We start from the raw sequence: 19,814 nt of genomic DNA on the forward strand, positions 1-19,814 counted from the left end.
TCTGCCATTAGCACAGCATATTTGATTAGATGTTCCAGTGGCTAGAACACACTTATTTATTCAGTGTTCATAATTGGCTCCCTCAGAAACAGGAATGGTACTTATCTATTGAGGTGAATTTAAAGTATACAGGGCGGCACCTCCTAGAGAAATGGAAATAAAAAAAAAAAATAAACAAATGGGACCTAATGAAACTTAAAAGCTTTTGCACAGCAAAGGAAACCATAAACAAGATGAAAAGAAAACCCTCAGAATGGGAGAAAATATTTGCAAATGAAGCAACTGACAAAGGATTAATCTCCAAAATTTACAAGCAGCTCATGCAGCTCAATATCAAAAAAACCAAAAAACCCAATCCAAAAATGGGCAGAAGACCTAAACAGGCATTTCTCCAAAGAAATACGGATTGCTAACAAACACATGAAAGGATGCTCAACATCACTAATCATTAGACAAATGCAAATCAAAACTGCAGTGGGGTATCACCTCACACCAGTCAGAATGGCCACCATCAAAAAATCTACAAACAATAAATGCTGGAGAGAGTGTGGAGAAAAGGGAACCCTCTTGCACTGTTGGTGGGAATGTAAGTTGATACAGCCACTATGGAGAACAGTATGGAGGTTCCTTAAAAAACTAAAACTAGAACTACCATATGACCCAGCAATCCCACTACTAGGCATATACCCTGAGAAAACCATAATTCAAAAAGCATCATTTACCACAATGTTCATTGCAGCTCTATTTACAATAGCCAGGTCATGGAAGCAACCTAAATGCCCATTGACAGACAAATGGATAAAGAAGATGTGGTACATATATGCAATGGAATATTACTCAGCCATAAAAAGAAACGAAATTGAGTTATTTGTAGTGAGGTGGGTGGACCTAGAGACTGTCATACAGAGTGAAGTAGGTCAGAAAGAGAAAAACAAATACCATATGCTAACACATATATGTGGAATCTAAAAAAAAACAATGTCTGAAGAACCTAGGGGCAGGACAGGAATAAAGATGCAGATGTAGAAGATGGACTTGAGGACCCAGGGAGGGGGAAGGGTAAGCTGGGATGAAGTGAGAGAATGGCATGGACATATATACACTACCAAATGTAAAATAGATAGCTAGTGGGAAGCAGCCGCATAGCACAGGGAGATCAGCTCGGTGCTTTGTGACCACATAGAGGGTTGGGATAGGGAGTGTGGGAAGGAGTCGCAAGAGGGAGGAGATTTGGGGATATATGTATATGTATAGCTGATTCACTTTGTTTTAAAGCAGAAACTAATACACTATTGTAAAGCAATTATACTCCAATAAATATGTTAAAAAAAAAAAAAGTATACAGGGCAGGACTTCCCTGGTGGCGCAGTGGTTAAGAACCCGCCTGCCAATGCAGGGTTCGAGCCCTGGTCTGGGAAGATCCCACATGCCGTGGAGCAACCAAGCCTGTACGCCACAACTACTGAGCCCGCGCACCACAACTACTGAAGCCCGCGTGCCTAGAGCCTGTGCTCCGCAGCAAGAGAAGCCACCGCAGTGAGAAGCCTGTGCACCGCAACGGAGAGTAGCCCCTGCTCACCGCAACTAGAGAAAGACCACGTGCAGCAACGAAGACCCAATGCAGCCCAAGATAAATAAATAAATAAAGTTAATTGTTATTAAAAAAAGAGTAAAGTATACGGGGCTTCAGATTTGATCTCTGATTTTACAAAAATTACCAACTTTTATCTATAAGAATGATTTCTGGGGCTTCCCTGGTGGTGCAGTGGTTGAGAGTCTCCCTGCCAATGCAGGGGACACGGGTTCGAGCCCTGGTCTGGGAAGATCCTACATGCTGCGGAGCAACTGGGCCCGTGAGCCACAACTGCTGAGCCTGCGCGTCTGGAGCCTGTGCTCTGCAACAGGAGAGGCCGCGATAGTGAGAGGCCCGCGCACCGCAATGAAGAGTGGCCCCTGCTTGCCGCAACTAGAGAAAGCCCTCGCACAGAAACGAAGACCCAACACAGCCAAAAATAAATAAATAATTTAAAAAAATTAAAAAAAAAGAATGATTTCTGAAAAATTAAACTTGATTCTCGCTATAACATAATCATGCCACTAATTAGAGCTAAGTTCTTTTGTACCTCTTCAAAATTTGAGGAGTTGAAATTTGAAAGACAATAATAAAGCATACAAGAGAGGAAGAAGCCACCACAGGATGGTTTAATGTCAAGTAATGTGATATTAATTTAGGAGCCAACTAAATTTTAGAACTTTAAAAAACGGAATCATGCATGAGCAATACAGAGTGGAATCTGGACCCAGACAGGAAATCCAGCCTCAGAAAGCTAAGCATAAACAGGAGGTTGGGGGAGGAATGGAAAGTTTCAGGTGTATTGGAATTAAATGACCTCTACGTCCTTTCTAGCTCCACATATGTGATTCTAAGAGTGCTGAAAGAATGTGTTAACCTGTTTTTAAAAGTGGCATTATTGAAATATAATGTACATGACCATAAAACTCACCCATTATAATTATACAATTCAAGGATTTGTAGTAAATCATAGAGTTGTGCAATCATCACCGTAATCTAATCCATTTTTTTCCGTGTTGTTTGTGGAGTAGAAGCCATTTTATTTTTCTAGTATAAAGGTACATAGTGACTCATTAAAATTGTAGAGCAAGTTTCAAGGATGCTAAGGTGACTCACTGAAAGTATGTGTAATAGACATGTGCAGGCAGCTGATCTACTGAAACAAATAGGGAGAAAGAAAGGGAAGGTGGTGGCTGGAGGCAGTGCAGAACAATGGTTACCACCACGCCTTAAGGTCAAATTGCTGAAGTTCAGATTCTGGCATCCCTACTTCCTTAATAGCTGTCTGATCTCAAACAAGTTACTTAAACTCTCTGACCCTCATTTCACTCCTCTGTAAGTTAACAGCACCTACTTCATGGGGTTATGAAGGGTAAAGGAGATAATTTATGCAAGGGGCTCAGCGTAGTCCTGGCACATAATAAGTACTCAATAAATGTTAGCAATTTTTATAATTGTCACTGGATGACCATTAAATAGCCCTTCATGAGCCAGACACAAAAGACCATGTACCCTGTGATTGAATTTATATGAAATTCTAGAAAAGGCAAAATGAGAGTGACAGAAAGCAGATCAGTGGTTGCCAGAGGCCAGGGAGTGGGGGAAGGAAATTGACAGCAAAGAGGCACAGGGAACTTTTTGGATGTGTTTTCATGATTGGAATGGTGTTTTGTGAACATCTGTTATCAAATTACAAACTTAAACTTGGTGAATTTTATCGTATGTAGAATAAAGCTGACCACCCCCCCCCCAAATACCCTAAAAAAGGTAGCTTATAATTTTTCAGTTGGATAGTTCAATTACCTTACATGTTAGACGCAGGAATCAATTTCTAAACGAAGCCAACAAATATTTGTTGAGCATCTACTACGTGTAAGGCACTGTTCTAGGTGCTGGGGATACAGTTTTGAAGAAGACAAACAGCATCCCCACCCTCATGGATCTTATAGTTCAAGCACGAGTTATGCACATATGTTTGGGGTTACAAAATGGGTCATCGTGACAGGATATTGGGAGGAGGGGTAGAGGAGCTCTAAGTTGTATAAATATATGTCCTGTGGTTTTTCTGTTTTTTTCAAAAATACACAGAAGCAAACACAGCATTCCTGTATCTGAAGATGATGTCCCTGACTTAGTGTCTGGGCAGGTGGAATGACAGAGACCTTTGGGTGACTTGTGACCTTGACTCAAGGCTGCTCTCTGGCCTCACCATTTGCGAGATGCAGTGCGCACCTGGCGAGGGAAGGGGACTGGCACAGGCCCAGGGACCAGGTGGACGGTTCAAAGGGGCATCAGGGATAGGTGGCTTTGACCTTGGTTGGCCTCGTTAACCCAGCGCTCTCTTGGCTCCAGGCGAGGACTAGCCTCCTCACAGAGTACTGGAAGCTGGTACTCTCAGGTGCCTTCCCAGAGGGTGGGCCAGACCAGCGAAGTTCGCCAGTGACTCCGCCCACGAGGTGACCCCGCCCACGGAATGACCCCGCCCATGTGGATCCTAAGTGGATGCCGTCTGGAGGCGGAAAAGCTTTGGGGGATCTGATTGGCTGCTCTAGTCAGAGCCGCGTAGAGGGCGGGGCGAGGCCTGCAGGGGGCGGAGCTTGTGTAGAGGCCTGCCACCCGGCGCCGGCTCGGGAAATGGGTGCTCGTCTGGTGTGCGGGCGCCGGGGGCGGGGAAAGCACACGCTCAGCTGCGCGCTGGCCCCGCCCGGGACCCGGCGGGAGCGCGGGGCCATCCTCTTCCTCCCTTGCTGGCGCTGGGCTGAGCCCGGAGCCGAGAAACTGAGTTGGCTCTGAGCTCCCTGTTTGGTTTCTGGGCGGCGGCAGCCGGAGGAGGAACATGGCGCTCGTAGGCAACGGAGCAGAGTTGGAAGCGGACGAGGTACTGGCCGGTGGGGAGTGTGGGCACTGCCCCTGGAGCCCGGGAGGAATGAGCGAGCTCGGCAGGGTTGAGCGAGTCCGGCAGGGACGGCCAAGGTCCCGCCCCCTTGGTTCCCTGTCTGGGACCTGCAGCCTCCCGCCTGGAGGAAGGGACAGGGGTTGCGGCTGGGGACACCAGGCTTTGGGAGGTCTGTCCTCGCTGGAGCGAGGAGGGTTTCTGCGGCCCTCGGAGCGGAGGCGCTGCTCAAGTTGCGGGCGCCGGCACCGTGGGCTCTTGCGGATCGGAGGACACCACGTCCGGCCAGCGGGTGGATGGGTGCGAACGCGCGGGAGCGCAGGACCCGCAGTACAGAGCAGTACTGAGCCTCACCAGGGACGCCTAGGCGTTATGAGGTCTGACTCTGAAGTCCCGACGTTGGCCCTTTAGAGTTTGTAGAATCGTCTCTTGACCTGGGAATCTCACCTTCTATGGAAGTTTCCGGTGGCAGAACAGAAAGGCTTGCAATCGATGAGAGGAGGGGGACAGCCGGAGGAAAAAGGAGCCCTCGGGGTGTCTGCACCCGCGGGCAGTGCAGGGCTGCCCAGGGGCTGGAGGGCTAGGGACCTGTGGCAGCAGCCCAGGAATTGGTGCTTTCCCCTCCGTGTACGGGGCCCGGGCCTTTTCCCAGCAGGTTCCCAGTGTGGGTGGTGGACGGAGGGAAGGCGCTTGGAGAACCGACTCCGGCCTCCAGTGGTCTCGACTGTCTTTAAATAATTAGCCACTTCCTCCTGTGGCTGGCGCGCCCGGGTCTGAGCACCCTCGGGCGGGCGAGCAGGACCTGTTGATTTATCGACCGTTCCTTTGAGCGGTTGGCAGCTCCGGAGAGACGCGCTCTCCGGCGCTTGAAGTTGAGGCCAGCGGCGGCGGCCACAGCAGCAGCACCCACAGCGGCTGCTGCTGCCATTTTACCTGACTTGAATTTTACAAGTCGCTGCCTGAGGAGGCTTAGTTTCAAATGATGCAATAGTGGAAGATCTGGAGTTGGCGGGTTAAGCTTCCTGTCCATCTCTTTCAGTGTCGGGAAACTCTTTTGACAACGAATACTATGTTTGAAATGTAGCCCTTCAAATAAAACAAACACCGAACTCCAGCTCCTTTACACGACTGGCCGACAGGAGGGCAAGCCGGACTGTCCAGAAGCTTCCTTAGAGCCTGTGCCTTCCGAGGAGGGTATCAGGACCACAGATCAATGAACTAGAGCTTGCATAGCTGCATCTGTTGTTGAAACTTTTAAATTACACTTAAAGACAAATGATGAAATAGCATATTTGTTGCCGTTTTCATCTGTGACAACGTTTCTTTATTTACAGCTTTAAGCTGTCTTTTTGGTATGACCTGGAGCCAGCTTTTTTCATTCCTCCTGTCTTAGATCTTTTCTGTAATCAACGTCATAACACTTTCATGGTGCTTTGACTATACATGCACTTTCTCCCTTAAAGGTTTTTATCGCTCCCTGCTGTATATTAAATTATGTATCCGTGTTCTTGGCATGCAAGGCTCTCTACAGTGTAGTCTCAATCTGATGTCCCAGCCTTGTCCCCAGCCACTTTTCTATTTATAACCATTTAGTTTAATGTGTTATGCCTGTATTAGAAATAAGGAAACAAGACTGGGAGTAGGGAATTCCCTGGCAGTCCAGTGGTTAGAACTCTGCCCTTCCACTGCAGGGGGCATGGGTTCGATCCCTGGTTGGGGAACTAAGATCCCACATGCTGCATGGCACAGCCAAAAAAAAAGGGACTGGGAGTAGCTAGTAAATGTGGAGTGAAATTTTTGAATCTCTGGGCTTCTTGTTGAAAAAGATTTGCTACACTTAGGGTGATATAATTGTCTAGACCAGGGCATTGTTGGGAGAGAACGCTTGGACAATAGGTGTAAACTGAGACTGTCTTGGGCATATTGAGACATAGCTACCGTAGCTGTGCCCACAGCCTGCAAGGTGAACCTAATGCCATGTGTTTGCTAGGGAGGAGGGCTCTAGCTCTGTGGGGGAAATTAGGTTTCAGAGCAGCAGAGAGCCTGGCACACGGATACTTGGTAATACATATTTATTGAATGAATAAATTCAATGTGAATTTATTGAATGAATGAAGACTATGCTTAATAACTTCTCAGTTTTTGCCATAGCTTTCATTTGTGTTTTAAAATTCAGTAACTGTTAGGCTGCCGTTACATGTTAGGTACTCTACTGGTCCTAGGAGATGAGCAAAGTACAAACAGAATTTCTTTGTTCATGCCAAATCCACTTTTGTCCCTCATGGTGCACCATTTCCATTGGAATAAATTTTGCAAACATTTATTGAACATTTGCTTCGTGCTTAAACTTAGTAGGTGCCTTAGAAACGGAAGGCAGTTTTGGCTCTCTACGGTTCTCAGTCTGGGTAAGGAGATATGGCACGTGAACAAGAACTCTAGAAAAGAGATCAAGGCAGGGTAAGCAAGTAAGAAGTGATGCATTGTCAACCGGGTACCCTTGACTTATTTGTGGAAAGCCCCTCACTTTCAGTGGGCTGAAGCACTCTACCACAAGTGCACAAGACCCTGCTCTTCAACTTCCTGGATGTGTGAAACTAAAAGAGCTGGGAAGCTTTTCAAACACTTAATATAAATTTGATAGTCTTTGAGGCCACTATTTGATATTCTAGGGAAGTAAAAATGGACAAATTGGTGTCATTGGAAAAGTAGTAGGTTAGGAATTAGGTGAACTGGGTTCTCAGCTCTGTCACTAATTTGCCCAATAGCCATTCATTCATTAAGTGTGCAAACATCTGACTGTTATGTGCCAAGCCTGGTGCTAGCTTAGAGATACAACAGTGACCCAGGCTGACAAGGTCTCTGTCTATAACAATATAGTGACCTTGATTGAGCCAGTCTCTCAACCTCTTAGGGCTCTTTTAAGTTTCCTCATCTGAAGATGGAGGGGCTCCATGAGCCCTGAGTGTTCTTCCAGCTCTAAAAGTCTACACTTTTAGAGGTGGGGGGCTCCTTTGTTTGGGAGAAAGGCTAATAGTATGGGAATCCCTTTTCTTTCAAAGTACCCAAGGAGATGATGGTAGTAGAGGGGACCTTATGATATTGTGGGATGGGGTGTTTTCTTAGGTAAACTGGTGTTTTTTGTTTTTTTAAATTTTTTTCTCTAGGTGCTAGGAGGATAAACGTGGGAACACAGAGGTTAGGGCTTGCAACCTCAGGGGCAGCAAAAATTGGTTCTGGAGGGAGGCAGAAACTTCTCAGATGTTCCAGTGGTTTGTGGCCCTTCAAAGCTTGGTGGGCAAAACCTTACTTCTTAACATTTAAATTTCTCTCATTGGTTTTTCTTGGGTATTACACAAGCAACATTGACATTGAGTTCATGGAAGATATACAGAATGTATGCAGGGTCACTACTACAAACCTATGGCATATAGATGGCTATGACCGGAGAACTTTCTGTCCATCAGTGGCTTGATCCTGAAGTCATATCTCTGTTGGTGACTTCCTTATCCATTAGGGCTGCCTTTGGCTGCCTTGTGGATGTTAAGGGCTTATGTTTGACCCACACTGCTTTGTGTGTGACTTGGGATTTGAAAATTAAAGTACTTTATATTTTATTCTTTAATCCTATTAGAATTATTCAACCCACTAATAACTATGCCAGGTATTGAAAAGAGAAACTATTTATGATATCTGAATGAATATGTAGCAGCTGGATAAGTTAAAAATTATTTTCTCATATAAAACAAGAGTTAAGTTCATGAAAAATAACTTTTAAGAAGATTTTTTTTTTCAATTGTTTTACCTTTTCTGGAAAAATAGCAGTTTTGAAAGTCTTTGAAAAATTTGGTTACATTGCTATTATTATGTAGAAATTGGCAATTTTTATATATAATTTGATACATCACATTTTTACATTAAAATTACATTAAAAGTTACTCAGCAACTACAAAATTTAATGTTAATAGCTTTAAATTTTAAAATGTGACTTAACATTTTATTGCCATTCTGAACCCATTATTATATGAGAAGAATAAACTTTATACTTGCTCTTTTATGTACAAAGTACAGATATATCTCTGTGCTATTAACATTTCATGGGGGATGTGGTTAGGAAAAAAATGTCTAAAAAGGCTCCTGGGGCAGGGGGACAATATTGAAAAAAAGTTGAGAAACACTGGATTAGGGAAAGAAATGGTTTATGTGACAGATGCTTTCATGGCCTGAATTTTTGGCCCAGGATTTTTTCGATCTAATTCTGATTTAGAAAATTTCCCCACTGGCATTTTAGATGAAGTTTAGATAAAACTGATTGCTACAGTTTTCTTCGGATCAGATTCATTCTTTCATTCCATCAGTGTTCATTGAGCGCCTCCCCAGGTGCCGGCAGTCTTCAGGTGCTGGAAGTCCATACTGAGATAAGATGGCTTGATTACTCTTGAGGAAAACACGCTCTAGCAAAAGACACAGTTACACAAGTAATGAGCGCTGTCTTTGGGTCAGGGTAGATTTTAGGTAGGAGGGCCATATAATTTATCATCCTCAGCAGGGCCCTGGGGAAGTCAGTGTGCTGCTTTCAGTAATTACTCCAGGACAACAGGTGCAAACAGGAATGGTTGGTTGCCCTCGTTTAGCGGCTGGCAAAGACTTTAACGAAGAGGTGATATTTGAACTGGGTCTTTAAAAAAATTTTTTTAATTGAAATATAGTTGATTTACAATGTTGTGTTAGTTTCAGGTGTATAGCAAAGTGATTCAGATGTATGTGTATATATATACATATATATATATATTTTTTCTTTTTTAGATTCTTTTCCATTTTAGCTTATTGCAAGATATTGCGTATAGCTCCCTGTGCTATACAGGAGGCCCTTGTTGGTCATCTATTTTATATATAGTAGTATGTATATAAAGGAAACAATCCCATTTACTATCGCATCAAAAAGAATAAAATACGTAGGAATAAACCTACCTGAGAAGGCAAAAGACCTGTACTCTGAAAACTATAAGATGCTGATGAAAGAAATCCAAGATTACACAAACAGATGGAAATGCATACTGTGTTCTTGGATTGGAAGAATCAATATTATTAAAATGACCATACTACCCAAGGCCATCTACAGATTCAATGCAATCCCTATCAAATTACCAATGGCATGTTTCACAGAACTAGAACAAAAACTTTTAAAATTCGTATGGAAACACAAAAGAGCCCGAATAGGCAAAGCAATTTTGAGGAAGAAGAATGGAGCTGGAAGAATCCGGCTCCCTGAACTGGATCTTGAAGGGTGTGCTAGGTGGAGCAAGTGCGATAAGGCAGAGGCGTGGGTGGAAGTTGAGATGGGGGGGATGAGAGCACACCCTGGGGTCAGCAGGGTGCTCAGCATATGGGGAGGAGTGCCTTTGAGGGCTGTGATCTCCTAAAAAATGGGGACCCAGAGGGCTTTTTAACTAGGCAAGAGTGATACAATTATTTGTTTTAGGAAGCTAAGTCTGGTGAAGTTGGTGCAGCCAGACTGGAGGTGGTGGCAGGAAGGGCAAGAGGCTGCTGCGACAGTTCAGAATGGGAGGTGATGAGGACTGGAGTGGAGCAGAGGTCATGGGGTTGGAGAGAGGAGGGACTTCTCAGGGAGAACTTGGAGGAGGAATTGGCCTGGTGACCTGTTCCCCAGTTGGAGGGGCAGTGGAATGGGGGGAAGGGAGGAGCCGGTAAGAGATGATTCTTGGCTGGCTGGTGGTGCTGTTACCTAAGAAGACAACTGGGTAGGATTCAGCCTTCCGGTGGGTGTGGAGGGTGGGGAAGGACCTCATGCAGAATCAACTCCCCTGCTTGGCTCACTGTGACTTTCCTTACTGAGGGAGCACGGCCATTTGCTTATGAGTGGATGAATCTGGACAAGGTTAGGAAAGGATGTATGTAAATTGGTCCTGCAGGTGAGCGAGAGGAAAAAAATAGCATCAGCTTACCGTCGTCAGCCTGGATGCCAGCTCAGGTTAACAAACAGGCAATTTTCCTGAAATGTTCAATTTTAAATCATTTGAAAGCCCATCTATTCTGGGAATGCTACTTTCTCAGTGAAACTTGCCCTCATTGTCTGCTCACGTCCCCTTTGCCCCACACCTCCTACCTCCCCCTCAAGTCCAGTGGTGCAGGTGTGCTTCTTAGACAGGAATCAGTTCTTCCTTGGGTTAGCTGTTTGCTTTCCTTCCTATCTTAGCACCCTGCGCACGGGTGCTGTTACTAATTATGCACCGTGTGAACTGGATACCGTGAATTCTGTGAGGCTAGTGGTTTCCGCCTGTCTGTTGACAGTCCCCCGGCCCCCAGCCTCAGGTGCCCCGGTGGCCAGCTCAGGCAGGTCTCCTGAAGTTACTGCGTGCTCACTTCCCAGGAGAGGAGTGCCCGGGGACTCGCCTGGGCGCTGGGAGGCTTCCTGGGGAGAGCTTCCCTTTGTCAAACCTCCCCTCGGCCACTGTGTCAGAACTATCCTCTTCCATCCCTGTGCTTAGTGGGAGTCGGTCACATACCCAGAGCCACTCTGGCCAGTTGGCCATACTGGCTAGGTCAGCACACCTCTCTAAAGGGACTCTTGACGTGTTGACTTCCTGGCAGTTCATAATGCCATTATGCATCTTGAGCTCTTTATTGAAAGACTGGGTGTGTAGTAAGGGTTTTTTTTTGCTGAGATCTGTGGACCTGTATTTTAAAATATTTTAGTGAAATGATGCACTATGTATATTTGTTGGGTCTGATTGTAACTAGTGAAGGAGAAGATTATTCAGTCTAAGTTAATGTATTGGGTTTCATGCCAGGTGCTCCTGCCCTAAAGTGATGGTCTAGTGGGAGGTGGGGGCAGGTGTGTAAACAAATAGGTGCAATTCTCTGTGCTGAGAACTACAGAGGAGGGATGCCAAGGTGCTTTGGCAGCACGGAGGAGGGCATCTCACCTGGAGTGGGGGGAGGGAATGGGTCATCAGGGATGGTTTCCTCAAGGAGGCCATTTCTTAGACATTCTGGATCTTGCGGGATGAGTAGGGGTTAGCCATGTAGAAGAGAGCTGGGGACAAAGGGAACTCTTGAAGCGCGTCCCGGGGAGAGGGAACAGCAGGCATAGGGTTCGGAGGTGAAAAGGTGCTTGTGGTGCTCTGGGTGGCAGGAAATGAGGGTCAAGGGCAGGAAGGGCTCTTCTAAGTTTTTCATGCGGAATCGTGGATATCATGATGTGCATGGTGTGCATTTAAGGGCTTCAGCTGAGCAGAGGTGTGGTGAGATCCGTGCTGTAGGTGGGTCTCTCTGGCAGTGCATGGAGGCCGATTGATTGGAGGAAGACAGGACCGGAGCTGGGGAGGGAGGTTGTTTTCTGGTGTTTTTGTTTTGTCAAATGACTGTTACAGCCCCCTGAAGGCCCACTCTGTGCAGCGCTAGCTAGGTACTGGGATAACACGATGGGAAAGACATGGTTTTGATCCCTCTGGAGCAGGCGATCAGGAATATGGACACAAAACCACTCTCACCTGGAATGGAGGGGCGAGTTCGGAGAGCTTGTAAGCAGGCCTGGGGCTTCTAGGAGGAGGAGGAAGAGAAGGGTTTCCTGGGGTCGTCACTCACCCTGAAGGTGCTGGTGAGGCGTGCCTCCCTGGCCCTCCGCCCCCAAGTCAGATCAGCTAACTTGGTTTCCAGACCAAGTCTTTACTGCCCAGCTGTGTGACTTAACCCCTTTGGGCCTTGGTTTCCTCTTAGGTAACCTGAAGGCATTGATCTTGACGATCTGTTTCTGAAGTTCTCGGCTTTGACGTTTGTGATCTAGAAGGTGACATGTGATCGGGACTTTGAGGGGTGGAGTTTTAGCAGGCAGCCGTGGAGAGCAGGTCACGGCTTCACTCCTTCAGGCAGAGGGAGCAGCGGGGGAACACGCCCGGGCATGGGTGAAGCTTGGTGGAGGCTGAGTGCAGGCTGTGCGAGGGCTCTGTGGTTGAGGCTGGAAGGCGATGCTGTGTGTGTTCCAGCAGATTTTGGTAGGTCTTGAACGCTTAGCTAAGCAGTTTGGGTTTTTTGTTTTCGTTTGTTTTTTTTCAATTTTCTTCCTTGACATATGTATCCTCCCACATTTGGGAAATGTGTTTCTTTTTCTTTTCTTTTTTTTTTTTTTGATGAAGGAAGCAATGATGATCCCATTTCTTGGTTTCACTTTCTCCTTTCCCAGCCCCATTTCCAAAGTACTTAAGTTTTAAACTGATGACCGTAACCTGCAATGCACTAGTTAAGGAGGCAGACAAGTCAGGCACGATTGAGTACTTCCATAGGCTGTGTTTTGTCACACAGACTCTTACCCTCAGCTAAGTTCTCAGACGCAGAACCCCTGGACCCACGACTCTGGTGCGGTCAGCAGGACCAGTCAGGGGTTCTCTGAGGGTGTCCTCTGTCCTCCTTTTCTCTCGCCTTGCTTCTTTAGGCTGCTTTGCCCCGGAGTTCTGGGCTTCCTGGTCTATTTTCCATGCATGAAACACAGTCCTTCCACTCAGAGCTAAAGGCAACAAACCTCAGAGTCTCACATCGTTTTTTCAGACCAAATGGGGTAGGATCTTTTTTGAGAGGAGGCGGGCAACGCAGATGACAGAGTGGGAGAGTCTGGAAGAGAGGGGAATGAGGCCTGGCTCCAGGACCCTCTGCCGGAAGCACTCAGATGTCATCATCTGTGCAAAATCATCGCCCGAGTGCTTGTTGTTCGAGAATAGCTACCCCTGGCTTGGATTCCGATCTAGGCTTCTTGTCTCATTTGCTGTGTGACCTGGGGCTCGTTATTTAACTTGTCTGATGCTTTTCATTTATAAAACAGGAATAATGATAACTACCCCATAAGGTTGGCAAACAGGATGAAGCAGGAGTCTGTTTTACAAAGCACCTGGCACATAGAAGTACCCCCTTAACGTGCTAGTTCTCTCTTCCCTTCTGCTTTACCTTAAGGTATTGCTGCCACGGTTTATTATTTATGGGTTTGATGGAGAATCTGTTTTAGTGTGTCCGAATATAGTTTCACCTTATTTTTGCAGCCTATAGGGGAGAAACTAATGCAGAAGTACACAGCCTAGACACAGGCAGTGACCGGCCGAAGGCCACGCAGCTTGCTTAGGCATGGATGAGGGTTAGAAGCCAAGTGCTCTAACTCTACATTCATGGGCTCTTCCACTAGGTCAGGGAGTGGCAGACTGTGCTGCAAGGACAATGTAACCTCCCTCCTACCTGTTCTTGTAAATAACGTTTTATTGGAACGCAGACATGCCCCTTTGTTTAGGTGTTGCCTGTGGCTGTTTACACACAATGTCAGAGGTAGTAGTTAGGACACACCGTATGGCCCACGTGGCCTAAATATTTATAGGGTCTTTGTGGAAACAGTTTGCTGACCCCTGTACTAGGTGATTTCTAGGGCTATACGTGAGTTTGTTTATAAAGCGTCATAAGCTTTATGAATTAAATTTGCTTGTTTCCTTAATACTCCTATTATAGGCATCAAAAACTTGGAAAACATAGAAATCTATTTGACACACCCCGTGAAGTGCTATGGCAGAAGTTCTGGAGTCAGACGGGTTTGAATCCCTGCTCCTCCATGTACAGCCTTGGATAAGTTAATCTCTCTAACCTTCAGTTTCTTCATCAGTCAAATGGGGATAATGCTGTAGAACCTGCTTCAGAGAGTTATTTATTTATTTATTTACTTTTGGCTGTGTTGGGTCTTCGTTGCTGCACGCGGGCTTTCTCTAGTCTTGGAGAGCTGCGGCTACTCTTCGTTGCGGTGCGTGGGCTTCTCATTGCGGCGGCTTCTCTTGTTGTGGAGCATGGGCTCTAGGTGTGCGGGCTTCAGTAGTTGTGGCACGTGGGCTCAGTAGTTGTGGCTCACGGGCTCTAGAGCGCAGGCTCAGTAGTTGTGGCGCACGGGCTTGGTTGCTCCGCCGCATGCGGGATCTTCCTGGACCAGGGCTCGAACCCGTGTCCCCTGCATTGGCAGGCGGATTCTTAACCACTGCACCACCAGGAAAGTCCTCAGAGGGTTATTGAGAGGATTAACACCCTATAAAGTGCTTAGCATATGGGGTGCAAATGTTGGCCCTTAGTACTATTATTATTAAGGCTGCATGATGAGGATACTTGACATTGATTTCCCAATCCGATAAGGAACTGACCTTGTATAAAGGTTGGCCCATGCAGAGTCCTGCAAGACTCCGCTTCCACTTGGATTCCTTTAGGATGATGCAGATACCTCTAAGGCTAATCTCAGGACTCCAGCTAGGTCAATTCTGCAAGTTTATAATCCTCACACGTCTCCCTCCCTGAGTGGAGAGGGGAAACCACTTACCGCAAAAGAGAGTATAAACATGGGCTCAAAGGGCCATCTGTTTCAGCAGAACAGTGTTTATAATAGTCAGCAAGGGACTTGGCCATGTCCGTAATATTTTGAAACTGACATTTGCCCCCTGACACCTAAATGGTATGTGTGGTAACCTCTAGTTTCTCCAAGTGTGTGGCTGTGCAGGATGGTCCCCTCTTTAACATTGGTGAATGTCATAACATTCTTATGACATTTTCATAAGATCGTAAAGCACCTAGGTGTTAATAGGAGACTGTAGGAGGTATGTTTGTGTTCGGCTACTTAGTCTAAGAGGTTAGAAGGTAAAGGAGATGACAGTGTGTGTGCACTCCTGGGCCCTGGAGGGAGCTCTAGGGTTCTTTCTCTGCCCCAAAATCATGTGCCATGCCAGACTGCTGTGTTTAAAGTTCAAGTCCATCCTCACCTTGCTGCTTAAAATCTGTACACAGTGTTTCGTTGCTTTTGAGGTATTATGCAAACACTTTAGCATGGTGTATGAGGCCTTACTTAGGACCTATCTCAGTGGTTCTCACACTTTAGGGTGCATAGGTAACCTGGTTAGGGGAGTGTGTGGCTTGTTAAGATGCACGTTCCTAGGTCCTACCACAAGCCATTCTTCTTCAGTAGGTCTGGGGTGGTTCCCAGGAGTTTGCCCTCCTAACAGGACCTTTAATATCAGCTGTGGTGAAGTGCTTGTAGCTCCCCTTCCAGGCGCCATCTCCCAAAGGGGCAGCCTTTCTCACTTCTCAGCTTTTTCATACACTGTTCCCTCACTTGGCTGATTCCTCTTCATCGTTGAAGACCTCCCTCAGGTACCATTTCTCCTCCAGCCTTTCCAGATATTCCCTTATTTTCTCCCCTCCAGGTACTCAATGACCATTTAGCATTCCTGGCTGCTTTCAAGGAGAAATATTCCTCTTTCACCATACAGGCTATGACACCTAGCAGGGATAGGATGTAGGTGCCTTGGTGTTCCAGAAGGAAAGGGTGGGACTTTCCCCCCCAGAAAGCAGCAAAGGAACTCCCTTCAGTGCTTTCTAACAACGTGATATTTTTAGCCTTTCAACCAGAAAGGAGAATTTACCTCCATAATCTATTAGCTTTATCTCAGTATTCTTAAAAAAAAAAAAGCTTTATTGAGGTGTAATTTACATGCCATTCATTCACTCCTTTTAAGTGTACAATTCAATGATCTTTAGTAAATTTACATTGTGCAGCTATCGCCACAATCCAATTTAAGAACATTTCCATGACCCCATAAAGATTCCTTGTGCCTGTCTGCTCTCACCTCAATATACTTTTCACCTTTAAATTGATTGAAAAATTAAAAATCATCAGGATAAAATAGAATTTCCCAGGCAGAAGTAAAAATGAGCAGCCATTATATATGATGGGGACAAAGCAGACATGTTAGGTATCAAAAAGCAAGACTGCAGAGCAGAGTGCATTTGGGTCAGCGCTGACTTGGCTCTTAACACTGTGACATCATCAGAAGACAAGCTCGAGGGCTGAGTGAATTACCCTTGTCCAGATGAATAATTTGTCCCATTTGCAATAAAGCAGAAGATGTGTAGTATATACAGATGATGGTTTTTCCTGATTTTCTAGTTCATTCCCCAAGGCAGATGCTACTTATCCAACACGTTTAGCTTGCTGCCAGAAGCACAAACGAGCAATTGCATTTCTAAGCCATTAACAGTTGAGTGAAAGGGACTGTCACCCTAGCACAAGTCTCGAATAGGACAAAGAGTCAGAAAATTTCTGCACCCCATCTGAATTTCAGATTTGTCGTATCTGTTCCTAGGAAGGCATGTGGGAGACAGGAAAGAACATGGATGGGCTTACAGGTTAGTGGCCATGGATTGGGTTCTGTCACTTGCAGAGGCACTGTGACCTTGGGCAAGTTACTTAATCTCTCTGTGAGCTTCCATCTCCTCATCAGTCAGTGGGGGATTCTAATGGCCACCTCAGAGAGTTGCTACTAGCAGCCTTGGCAACTCATCCGGAGCCATTCATTTGAATAGCAATGATGTATAGAGTTTGCTTTTTATCTGTACATAAGAATGGCTAGAATTTTACAGAGCAGGAAAGAATCCTAGTAAGATTGTATCAAATGTTGCAACTAGCCATATTGAACATTTTGATATTCAATATGCATTTGCTGATATTCATTTTAAGATCTAATTTTGAGAGAGAAGGTTTTGTTTTGGTTTCATTTTAAAATACAAACTGGTAAATGCCCTTGCGGACACCGGCCCAAGCTAGGCAACCAAGGGCAAGACACTTGGAGACATGGCTTCCTCACTCCTACGGTGGGATGAAGTGAAATAACGCATGTTATCTAGCTGGGCTAAATAGGGAGCATTCAGAAAATGAGGATGAGTATAATTTATTCATACACTTAATGCTTTTAGAAGCCTGAGGTGTTCACATTTCTAACAGTTTTCTATTTAGTAATACTAGCGTACGTGCGTAGGTGGTATTTCTCCCAACTTTTCAAAATAGAAAACATTGAGATTTGTGGACTTTTTCTTCAGACATCAAGCAAATTTACTCTGATTTCATAAACAGTAGAGATGACTTTATAAGGTGTTAGGTTCCACAAGTCCAACTGTATTGCTAATTATATTGGAAATTTAAAAAGTAAAGCTACTAGCTTAGAAAGAATCTTTTTTTTTTTTTTTATCTTCTAAAGGCTTACCTGCTTTTACCTCCCTTTATACTTTATGGTGGAGGAGGTTACATTTTAACTTAGATAAGAGTTCCCCCTTTTTGATGTACACAGTCAGAACTTTAAGTCTGCATGCCTCAGGGAGCAGGTTTCACATGACAATAGATTAGGTTCAACGGGGGGGTGACATGCTAAAGTGAGCTCCTGTCTCTTTGTTAAAGACCGAAAAGCATTCCAATTCAACTGTGGCAATTTGGTGACAATCACACCTTCCATAATTATTTTAGGAGGAAGCACAAGACTTTGGGGGAACAATTTAAAGCAGCATTACTCAACCAAAAAAGCCCTCCCCGTGCCTCGTCCTTGATCTTTCCTGTCTGTTCCCCTCAATTTACGCTTCTTTTGCCTCCCACGTCTCTGTCATCAGCTAGTCCTGTCGGATCTACCTCCAAAACATGGCTCCTTACTGCATACTGGCCCCTTGTCTCCATCACCGCTGTGTCCCCAGGCCACACCACTGTCTTCTCCCCCCAGCATCTCTGGAAGAGCATCCTCACTGGTCTCCCTGCTTCCTCTCTGGCTCTGCAATCCACTCTCACTCTGCAGCCCAAGTGCTCTTTTACAAATAGTAATCACGTTACGCCCGTGCTTCAAACTGTTTATTTAGGATGAAATCCACACTTCTTTTCTTTTGCTTTTCCTTCTCCTGCCCCTCTCCCCTTCGTTCCTCTGCTGTAGCCACCCTGGCTTCCGTTAGGTTTCTCGAACATGCCCAGTTCTTTTCCACCATAGTGCTCCTGCGTGAGTGTTTCCCCAGCCTGGCGGGCTGCACCACTTCTTCACATGACCAGCTCCTTCTCAACTTTCCATCCTCACTTTAAAGATCAGGTTCCAAATGCAGTTTTCCTTGGGTTTCATCTTCAAAGCAGCCTTTCTCTTTCCTCTATTACGCATTCTGTCTATTTCCTCATAGATATAATCACCATCTGTATTATCTTGTTTGCTTATTTTCTTCTCTGTCATCTCTCTCCATCAGGTTTCAGCACAGGAAGCAGAAACTGGTGTAGGTAGTTTACATGAGAAAGAGTTTAAGAAGGGAATCCCCAGATGTTTACAAAGTGCACGGAGGGGCTATAGGTGTGATTCTAGGCTGGGCTTCTGTGAAAGACCCTCAGTGCTGTCCAGAACTGACTCACTAGGGCAGGTGCTGGTATTCTGTGGCTGATGGTTCTAGAGCTAAGAGTTCCCAGCGCTTTGCAGTAGCTGTGGTTCAGGGATCAGGAAGCCAGAATGGAAACACCTCTGCTGCCACTGTCTTATATGTGCTGGAAGGTGGAGAAAGGATGCTGAGCCCTGCTGTTGAGACCACGTCAGTTCCCTCACTCTTGCTTGACAGCAGAAAAAGTCAGAAAGGGCCAGGAAAATGACCTCAGCCTTTTGGATCTTGTACGGGTATATCTTAATGGGTGTAACCTAATTCTCACCCAGAATCAGCTTACTTCCTCTGCAGCCACAAATCTATCAGGCTCTCAGGAGCTCCTGTCTCTGTAAATTGTACTGCAGTTCCTCAGATTTCTCTTGTGATTGCTCAAAACTCCATTGATTGTTCTGACTTGTTCTGTTGTCTCCAGATGTTTCTCAGCTTCTTAATTTTGGCAGTTCTTTATTTTCAGGTTGGCTGCACACTCTTGCCAGTTCTCACTATAGATAGCTCTTTCTCTTAATTAAAAAGGAACAATGAAAGAGACTGAGTTTTAGAGGTCTGCACCATTATTCTGATACAAATGCCGACGATCCTTTAGGTTCTCCCAGTATTTCGATCAGCTAAGAATTGGTAAGGAAACTCAGCTTCAGATGGCAGCAAATCAAGCAGACCCTTCATGTTCTCTTTTTTAACAAAGTCCATCTTGTAATGTATATCGGCGTGTCAAGTGGGTAGGTCAGTGAAAACCTCAGTTTTAATTAGGGGACTCGGAAAAATAATTGAGTCTTATTGCAAAAGTTTGGATGTGCCTAACCTTATAAGATTCCTTGGCAAAACAGAATTCTCATAATAAGCAAGTTCTAGGTATTAGAATTTGCTCCGAGGGGGTAAAGAGTGAGAAATGTAAAAGTTGCCTAGACCAAATTTGGGACAGTCTGAGCACCAAAATAAGTAAAGACAGTAATGTATTATAGACCACTGAAAATAGGTCTCCTTGAGTCCATATGGATGATGACCAACTAGATAGACACATGGAGGAGACGGGAGGGATTTGCTTTCAGCAGAATGCCAAAGACCAACTGGTAGAAGTGGAGGGAGTGCTAGAGGTGGGAA

General features: G+C 45.4%; 1 protein-coding gene across 4 annotated transcripts in view; it reads left to right on the top strand.

The window, feature by feature from the left end:
• Window positions 1–4,186: 4,186 nt before the first annotated feature.
• Window positions 4,187–19,814, top strand: part of TTC39B (tetratricopeptide repeat domain 39B) — a 140,288-nt gene continuing 124,660 nt past the window's right edge. For all 4 annotated transcript variants that reach the window (XM_028165145.2, XM_057549272.1, XM_057549271.1 and 1 more), the window contains exon 1: window positions 4,187–4,451. In XM_028165145.2, the coding sequence (XP_028020946.1) occupies window positions 4,410–4,451 (42 nt within the window). In that variant the 5' untranslated portion in view covers window positions 4,187–4,409. The remainder of the gene's footprint in view (window positions 4,452–19,814) is intronic.

This window comes from Balaenoptera acutorostrata, chromosome 6, assembly GCF_949987535.1.
Source record: "Balaenoptera acutorostrata chromosome 6, mBalAcu1.1, whole genome shotgun sequence".
Taxonomy (NCBI): Eukaryota; Metazoa; Chordata; class Mammalia; order Artiodactyla; family Balaenopteridae; genus Balaenoptera; species Balaenoptera acutorostrata.